At 35.3% G+C, this 9,704-nt stretch overlaps 1 protein-coding gene across 3 annotated transcripts; it reads right to left on the bottom strand.

The window, feature by feature from the left end:
- LOC129303031 (ubinuclein-1-like) lies at positions 1-9,558 on the bottom strand. 3 transcript variants are annotated; one of them, XM_054942026.1, is made up of 13 exons: positions 8,968-9,558; positions 8,043-8,129; positions 7,814-7,906; positions 7,576-7,652; positions 5,087-5,684; positions 4,037-4,136; positions 3,803-3,912; positions 3,443-3,529; positions 2,248-2,373; positions 1,675-1,797; positions 1,539-1,586; positions 914-1,015; positions 1-746 (listed from the first exon to the last, which is right to left on the bottom strand). In XM_054942026.1, the coding sequence occupies exons 1-13, from the start codon at positions 9,199-9,201 to the stop codon at positions 300-302; spliced, it is 2,232 nt and encodes a 743-aa protein (XP_054798001.1). In that variant the 5' UTR covers positions 9,202-9,558; the 3' UTR covers positions 1-299. The 3 variants fall into 3 exon arrangements, with proteins under 3 accessions (XP_054798001.1, XP_054798000.1, XP_054798002.1); XM_054942025.1 differs by having other exon boundaries at positions 1,675-1,800; positions 8,968-9,557; XM_054942027.1 differs by having other exon boundaries at positions 1,675-1,800; positions 3,443-3,526; positions 8,968-9,557.
- Between the last annotated feature and the right edge of the window lie 146 nt (positions 9,559-9,704).

The following is a 9,704-nucleotide window of genomic DNA, read 5'->3' as shown; positions in this document are numbered from 1 at the left end:
TAAAAAGTAACTGTGTACACTAATGAAACCAGTTCGCGAGAATATCCTACAAACTGCATCTCAAATTCTTAATAGAAGAGCAGAGACACAATGTAGCTCAGTTTCCGTATAGACCAGCTTGCTGCTCTATATTACCAACAAATCTCATATTTCCAAAGGCCTTGCAAGGACATTTAATTACAAAAATGGCTACAATTAGTAGCCAGAATTCGATTTTAGGATGGGGATTGTAGGGGAAAAAATATGATGAAAAACAAATGAAAACGAGATAAATCTACGTTGCTGATACTGATACCAAGTTAACTTGACTGTTCCAGGCCGGGAAACGACGTTGGCTGAATATTTGACTTGTGGGAAAGACTTGCAGACTGCTTTGAAGACTTGGGCCTCTCTTCTCCCTGCATAGAAGCAAGCTTCTCGGGACGAGACTCAGTTCCTTCAAACTCCAACTCTGGTTTCCTCTTCATCTTCTTTGTTAAAAGACCGTCTGCAACCCTAACATCTTCCAGATTGATTGAAATTCCCTTCACTTTCTCCTGTTTTGGACCATTACCCAGCGAACTGGGGCCCCCAACCGTGGTAATTGTATTAGAAATTGGCTTGTTCATCGAGGTAAATGCATAAGTGCTAGATTCTGGTGTTAATCTCTCCCGCATGTTCTGTCGTGAGGTAACTGAACTAGGATCAAATCGAACAGTCTCCTGCTGAGACGCCAACATCTTTTTACTCTTAACTTTTTCATGATCCTAGCAAGCAAACCAATGAAACGGAAATAAACTAAGAATGATTGCAGACAACAGTGAGATGCTTCTTGTTGTGCAAACAAAAATGAGAGGAAGTTATCTTGTAATAATAAGAATGGCTTGGAGGGGTGCCCCCAAAAAAGGCACATTAAAAGATAATTAAAGCATGCCTTCTGCCTCATATACAATGTTTTGCGCCTCTCTTTTGCCCTGCAGATTGCTTTTTTAATTCCCCGGTTGTCCATGTAACCATTCGGCCATAATTCCGCAAGCTGAAAATGGAACAAGAGATGAAGTGTTGAAGAAAATAAAATAGCACAAAATATAAAGAGCTGCTCCAAATTCCTTTCTTGAGAGAATAAATCGAACATGACAGGCAATACATTTAACAACATTTCCATAAAATCAACTAGCAGAAATACTCCAAAAGATAAAACATATAACTGATTCTCAGGGAAGAAAACATCAAATTGGGAGGCGAGAAAGTTATGTAGGGAAAGTGAGGGGCTTGTAAGACCTTTAAATTATCAAATACAAGCCCTAACCTCAGTGCCTTGAAGAGACGAGAGGTTTAGATGGCACAGTGCATGATATCATTTTAGATGCAATTAATTTTTTAAGTTCTACCTTACATTAGAATGCAATGAGATGATACCAAAACAAAAGGACAGAAGCAAAGAACCCCCAAAAGAAAAAAGGTGATCAAGTTTCCGGTCCTCAGCACCATCATGCAATCCCACAAATAAACAACACACACAACCGAATAATCCTTAATAAAAAAAAAATTCACAGCACCTCAGCATACAATTTTCGGATTTGTGGGCCTGCATCATCATCCAATCCCTAGAACAATTGCAAACATGTCATAAAAGAGCTTTTTCACGACCAAAAAGATTTTAAAAATAAGTATTTAAAGCCAAAACTTCAGTACATCAACAAAAAGGTCATAGAGATCACAAATCTTGTCCTCCAATGCAGCATCCATCCTTTTCTCTGATGCTTTTCTATCAGGGCCAAATTCTTGAAAGTCACCGGAAGCTGAGGCTTGTTGCTGCTGCTGAAATGCCCAAAAAACTCACTAATTCATGAGGCATCCCAAATTAAATATCTAAAAGAGCAAGTCTCAAATAGGATTGTAGAAGGACCACCAAGGTACAAATCAAGCACCAGAAAATAACCCATACACGATCAAATTTAGGACTACAATCAAGACAAATCAAACCAACCGAGGAAAAAAATCAAATCAGGAAAATGATCCATCTGCAAGCATGCCTGGAACGTTGGTTACCAGAGTGACCAGTGCAAATATGGGTTCACACTTCATGCCTAACTAAAAAGAACGAAAAGTAACACTTGATGCGAGAATTTTGTTTTTGAGGGGAGGGGGGGATGGTGGTGATGGTGGAGAAGCAGAAAAGTGAGAATCAAATATGAAAGAATAAAGAAGAACCTTACAAGAGCCATTGTAAATCACCTTGAGAGTGGAAATAAAAAGCATGTATACCTTAGGTTCCTGAGATGGGACCTGCATCTTAATCATCTCAACAACCTCCTTCTTTATGCTTTGAAACCTAGCATCTTTTTCCTGCTTTGCTGACAGACCCATACTGATCATGATTTTTAGGTGTCTCTGTAGCAGGAAGACAATGCATGACAGGACAAGTAGTTTCAGGCATCAAGAGAACAGAAATATACTTATATAACAATAAATATCGACAAAGAACAAAACTGCTGTAAAATTATTAAGCCTGAGTTATATACAATAAACCACCAATGGCAGGGACGGGTAATCCACAAAAGAAAGGCAGAAAACAGTTTTCATTCCCATTAATATTGGAAAACTTCTATCATTTAAAAATAAGTAGTCAAAGCCACATCATGTTAAAATACTCAAGCAGAAGTCAGAAAAGGGGAAAGGGAAGGGAAGGCAATCTTTTCAGAAGTTCTTAGAGTAGTCCAATTAAAATCTTGAATGTAACAAGCACACTGTAGATACACAATCCTCAGTTAGTTTAAAAAGACAACAGATTTCTGCTTTATTTATGAAAGTGACCTATTCACGTGCATAACTTCAGCGTTATCAAAACATGCCTAATCATTAAACTTGTAATAACAAGCACAAAAGCAACGGTAGCTGGCTGACTTGAAGAAAAAATACATTTAAATTAACTATAGGATTTGAAGACTGAGAGTGACATATGGGAATTGTTGTTTATATATGTTTTTATGTGTTTTAGTTCTGTTGCTATCATGCATGTCATTTATGAAGTTGTGCTAGCTAGGGTGCTAGTATGATGCTGAGTTAGCTTAGGAAGTATGTAAGGCCCGAAGTTGGCCAAGTAGTGGAAGCATCATACTGCAGCAAAGTAACAAACTCTGGTCTGCAGAGGTCCTCGATGCATATTGGGATTCGGTGTGTTTTAAGATCAGATTTTGGATAAATCAGAAATTGTGTATTGGCCGTTGCATCAGATAGTAATGTTGAGAAATTTTGAAATATCAATCATCAACTATTCTCTGGAATTGCAGCACCAAGATAAACATTACCAACATTAACCACCAAAAAAAAAATCAACTTGGAAATACGCCAAGTTCCAATTATATATTGTCAGCAAAATGGGGTTAGAAGGCAGTAAAATTATAAAATGGAGCGACAGATACTCAGGGTTCATCTGTATATATTAAGCAGGCTGCAATACCTTTAATGTTCTGAGCTGAATCAGGTGTCCAAGAATACTCATAAGACGATTAATCAACTCCTTTGATACCTTCCCATGGCTTGCCTGCTGCAGCAGAAAGCACAGTTAATATCAATCAATTTAAAAACCTAATGAAACAACAGAAATTGTGCACGTCTGAAGATGCATAAAATCTTTTCTCTTGTAACAGAACGATTGATGATGATGGAAAAAAATAGTAGTATGTATTTGGAGGATAAGGAATTTGGACAAAAATGAGCTTAAATGACTAAAATAACAAACAACAACATCCAATGAATTTGGAAATCAATTGATAAAAAAAATTATCAAAAGTTCCTTAAAATTAATATCTGCATGTACCGCTAATCTAGCTACTTTAGAAAGCTTTAGCTTTATTTCTCTAGGCAATCTCCTTTTGACTGCCTGCGACGCGGTATCAGCCTCATGGTTTTCCATTGCAGGTGGTCTTGCTGTAATATTAGCCCCCCCCCAAAAAAAAAAACCAAAAGAAAGAAAGAACTTAGCATTTGCACAAAACTATCCGCAATTGATATCTATGAGAATTGCAGGATTCACAACGAAATCAGAACTTACATTCTGCAACCATCCTCTCTAACTCTCTAATAGCCTTTTCAAGCATTGAAGTTTTTGGCCTGACACTAGAACCTTCTTTCTTGTGCGTGTATGGCAATTTCTGCAAAATATTTGAACAAATGCGGGACAACCACAAACATGATAGATCTTATATTAATACTTGTATCTCAGCTTTGAAAAGAAGTTGCAAGAATATTCAAATAGCAGAACTCAATTGTCACAGATTTCATCATCAGCGGTAACATTGTCACAATAATTAAGAACATGAAACATGTATATCATACTAGGTCATGAAGAAGGCATTACAAAAATACCTTAGCCTGTTATTATTTCCCTTCCAATTTCTCAAAAGGTAATTGCCACAAGCATGCTACTATCACTTAGTTTGAATAGCTAATATTTAAGATGAAGAGTATGGCCCATGAGTCATGGCAGCTAAGATTAACATATCAAGAGAGAGGGTTGAAACTAAATAGCCAATGAATCAAGAATCCATATGTAAAATCCACATGATAACTTCCATATGATTGCTACTTCTTGTTATTCATGCACGAATGACAGGGAGGCTTCCGTTTTCTTTTGCCTTGTTCTTTAGCTCAATTGAAGTGGGATGCAAAGCTCAAATTGACGGGACAAAGCATGTAATGCCTCAGGGTAGTTTTGATCTTTTGCTGGCAAAAGAAATTGGTTCTAATACGAGCATGCTTATTTGGAGGGAAGTTCCTGCTGGCACAACGAGATGATTATAGCTTGAGAAGAAGCACCTTCTTATTTAGTAGCAAAAATGAATCAATGAAAGCACTGCAGAGGATTTTTTTTTTTTTAATTCCTTCTCTCGGTGACATTTGTTTCTCAAGATTATTAGATGCGTTGCCCTTCAATTTTAGCAAATTCTTCAAAATAAAAAGAAATAACCTGGTTATCCCCAAAAATCTTCTATCCACAATACAAAAGATTGAAACTAAACAGGAGAACTCCTCCCCCACCCAAAAAAAATAAATAAATAAGAAAAACCCAAGTGCAACAGAAAAGCAAAAGAAATAAACTCACCGTTGCTTGCATGGCAGTCCTTCCCTCAGACAAGTTAAGATCTGGCAGTTCACATATGCCATTTTTTTCTTTTGACTGAACTCTGTTCTCCACACCATCAATACTACTTGTAGGTCTTCCAGGTTGGGATTTGGAATGAACATAGGAACTTTTTTCATGGTATTTCTTTTGACAAGCATCAAATGATCCACTGGCATCTTCGTACTTGTCATTTGCATTCCTGGATTGAAAATTTCCTACATTCTGCTTATCAATATTTTTTGCTTCTATCATTGTTGGAGGAGCATCATCATTTGATACATTCAAAGAGACAGCAGGATCTGATACTGGTTTAGTATCAGCAATATTCTTGTTTGAACAGGATACCAGTTGATTCTGAAATTTCACATCATCATAGTGTTCAATAGATACGGGCAAGTTCTGTGAGGAATTCAACGTCTTTTTAACTGGTAACGATGCTGCCTTTCCAGCTGCAGTCTTGCCCACTCTTCCATGTTTATTTGATTCTTGACCATTATAACTTTCACCAGGATTCTTCAATATATCTTTTCTCCGCCTTTTTTTTGGTTGCTGGTTTGGTAATACCAGAGGCTCATTTCTGGTAAAGGTGAAAGGAACAAATGAAAATCATCAAAAAATAACAATTTTTTGTGAAAATTGACTTATTCACTCTGATATTAATCAACAAATTTGGAAAATCATTGCAAAAGTTACGGGCAGAAGTCATCATAAAGAAAATTTACCATAAACCAAAGTGACAGCAAAAAGGTTGTCAAGAAAAATGGAAAAAGGAAATATGAAAGCAGAAAGACAATTAGAACTAGCATTTTAAATAAAAGATATACAAACAATGATACTTCAAACCCATCAAGAGTAGTTTGCATTGACAGTAAAGAAGATAAAGGGAAAATGATTGAGGGCCGGTTTGGTTTACTTGCGTTTTACATTCAAAAAGCAAAATTTCCCTTTCAAGATATTGAAAGTTGATTGGGTAAAATTTTTTTCAAGAAAGCACATCCTGAAAACACATTTAAATAGTGGTTGAAAGTGAATTTCTTAAACTTAACTATTTGAAGCTTTTGAAAAGTATAATATTATTTGACCATACTATCCAAGTTTAATCTCTTATTATTTTATTTAAAAAATAGTTAATTCATTAAAAATATAATTATCATTTCAATAATAATAATTAGGTATTAAATTTTTAGCATTATAAATTGAATAATTAATCATGTTAACTTTTAGCATTTATAATAAAAATTACAAATCTTGATCACATTTTCTAAAATTACAAATTAAAAAAGTATAAATAACTAGAGATCAAGTTTTTAACATTATAGATCAAATTTTACGCTATTTAAAATCTTTATCACATTTGTTAAATATTTCAAATATATTGCATTTGTATAATAAAAATTATAAATCATTATAAATCAATGTCTTTTTTTTGTAATTGTACATTCAAAAGCACATTTCACTATTATAAACCAAACAACTTTCAGTGTGCCCAACTAACTTTTGAAAAAATGTATCCAAACACAAATTTTATTACAATAACTAACTTTCATTAAACTAACTTTCACCAAATGAACTTTTAGCAAACTAAAAACCAAAACACACTAACTAAATTTCAGCAATGAACAAATCAAGTCGAAACTGACAAGTAAATATTATTTTTATCTTCGTAAAGAATTTACTAGTGAGAAGAAAGACCATAAAATATAAGAGGAGCATTCAATATCCTCCTCGACAGAATATACAGGAATTACCGAGTTCTGACAAGAAACTTTATCTGATCTCATACAATCACCATCTTTTGACTATTAAAAATGATAGATGTAAATGGATGCAAGAAGACCTTTTAAAAAACATCAACAAGCCAAGTTTATGTTTTACTCAGTTTCTCTCTAAGGTCACGGACAGCTTAACATTGCAATCATCATTTCTCTTTTCAACAAAATACATTTTTCCCTGAATGCACGGGATAAATAATAACCTAATAGAATTTTTTTTGGCTAAAAGATATATTGATTTGAACAAAATTTTAAGTCAGAATTTCCAAATTCAAATTCAAGAGTAAGGGAGCTAGAGAAGAGAAATAAAAATAAATCAAAAAAAAGATGCTAAGATAATGAGCAGCATGGAGCCCAATGCAAGTCACACTATTCACATGGCTTCTTTTTTTGCCAACCACATGGCTTGTTAACAGTAGATTATAGATAGAAGTTGCATTGTTCATGACTTATAAGTAGTGCCCTCATATGAAACTTTACAGGTATATAGATGTAGATGATCAAATGCTTAGTCAACATTTAATAATTTAAAATATAAAAGGAAAAAGATAAAACTAATGAAAAGGTGCAAAGCTAACCTACCAGCTTGGACATCTCATTCTGAGCAACATCAATCTTGATCCTAAACTTTAATCTAGCAATTAGTATACATTTTCATAAATTAAAAACACCATAAAAAATAAAAATAAAACTCACATGCGTTCCAACTTTCCCCTGTTCACAAAGAAACCATCATGTTTGATTGCAGAATTATCGACTTCAAAATATTCATCCTGCACAAAAATTCCTAATATATTACCAAATTTCTAAAATACAGAAGAATAGACAAAGCAAGAGATGATTCAAAATTCCAAATATACAGAAGAATACAATTCCTGTCAGCTATCAAAGGTCAACACATATATGAACCATAACAATATACAAGAATACCTACCAGCTCAGCATCGTCAATGAAAGAGTCTTCTGTATCATATTGATCATCATCTGGAATGTCAAGTAGATCATCCTCATCGCTGCTATCCTTGCCCTGAATTGATTAGTTCCCATTATTAACAAATTTATGATTATAAATCTTAAATGCACATATATAAATCTATGGTTAAAACTAAATGATGTTGATAGAGAGCAGAGCGTGACAATCCTGGTAAGCAATATATACATACCATGTAAAGGCGTTCAATCTTCTCTATTACAGCACTGAACCGATGTGGAAAAGCACCATCTTTTGCTTCATTTTCAGTAGGTTGTCCCTAAAAAAGATGAGTGGAGGATTGTGAGAAACTAAATAAAGCATACCACCACATACAATGTCAACAAGACAATAAGCTGGAATTTACGAAAGTAGATAAGTTCCCTGGTGAATAATAAGACAAACACTTGGCATATGACAGGCTATTTCTAATCCGTTCCTTGATTATCTTGAATGCCTGTATTACTCTATTAAATAAAATTCCATGTTATTTGTCTAAAAACAATTCAAAAATATGGTCCATACAACAAGCATGAAAATACGAATAAAAAAAGGACACATATAGCATCAAAAGACCCAGTTATGATCCAAATACAAATATCAGGTCTTTACCAAAGAGAGAAACCCTACACATAATTTAAACATCAAGAGTTATATACAGGTTATTTCATCCCACAGCTTAACAATAAGTAACGTGTTCTCAAGCTTCACCAAGTCTGTCAAATATTTCAGTAGAATGTGTATTAACTAGAATAGGAACAAAATTCAAAATTAATTTTCGTTAATAAGAGATGTAATCCAAGAAGAAGATTTCCAGATTACCATAAAACCCCTTTAATTTTAATTAATAACCAGCATTCCTGAATCATACTCCCATGCGCGGGAAATAGTTGACAAGTTTCGTACGGCTTACTAAATAACCAAAAACCACACCCACGACCAACTGAACAAGATCATGCTCTCAGTATCACACAATTTGCGAAAATGCACATAGTAAAAAGATGCATCCTATGGTAATCTGTTAACTACAGTGTATTTAGAACTTCGAAAATACCCAGCCTTCGAAAATAAATCTAGAAGGATGCACGAAAAAGAACTGAGAAATTAAGATGTCTCACGGGAGCGATTCTGGATTCCAGGGCGGGGTGTGCAGAGGTTAGATATTCGGGACCCAAAGTGGATGCATTAACCTTGTTAGAGTCTTTCATCAGCTTCTTCCACGAGACTATAGTAGTCTCCGCGGGCCGGAGCTCCACCGTGAACATTTGCCGGTCCCCCTTTTTCACAAAAGAGGAAGAAGTCCTCGACGAATCGCCGCCGTCTCCGCCTAGAGGAACCTTCTCTTCCTCCATCTAAGAGTACTATTATCGTCGGAAATTGTTGGGTCTTGATACAAAGATTCAAAAATTAGGGTACGAGGAACACAGCAGAAACAGTCTGCCCTAGAAGGAAAAGGCAATTGGCTGGGCAGTCGGGAGGTAGAAATTGCGCGGGATTCCGATACACAGAAATTACGCCGAAGGGAAAAATAAATAAATAAAAAGGAACCTGGATGGGTTTAACCGAAATTCAACTTCGTCGTGAAAATTTTCTCGCTCGTTCTTTCCCGAGAAAACGAGGGGAGAAAAGAATGTCGGGTCGGGCATTGTTTGGACCCAGTTCCGTTCCAATTTTACAGCTGATTGGATTCCGGGAGGAGGGAAGAGGCCACGAGTCCCTGGGGCAGGAATTAGCACGGGAACTAGGTAAAATGGGAAATTAGTAAATTACTATAATACCGCAATGCAATGGGAATGGGTGTTTTAAAAAAAAAAAAAAATAGATACCGAAACGTACAATAACATCAGAACGAAAA

This window comes from Prosopis cineraria, unplaced genomic scaffold, assembly GCF_029017545.1.
Source record: "Prosopis cineraria cultivar Desert tree isolate PC_DT_omini unplaced genomic scaffold, ASM2901754v1 PC2, whole genome shotgun sequence".
NCBI lineage: Eukaryota > Viridiplantae > Streptophyta > Magnoliopsida > Fabales > Fabaceae > Prosopis > Prosopis cineraria.
Note: the sequence above shows the minus strand (reverse complement) of the source record. Positions and strands in the feature narration are given on the sequence as shown.

Coding starts and splice junctions, on each gene's coding strand:
- LOC129303031 (XM_054942025.1), bottom strand. CDS start 9,201: ATGGAGGAAGAGAAGGTTCCTCTAGGCGGAGACGGCGGCGATTCGTCG. Junction 7,907..8,042: donor AGATTGAACGCCTTTACATG/GTATGTATATAT, acceptor TAATCAATTCAG/GGCAAGGATAGCAGCGATGA. Junction 747..913: donor CATTGTATATGAGGCAGAAG/GCATGCTTTAAT, acceptor TTTGCTTGCTAG/GATCATGAAAAAGTTAAGAG.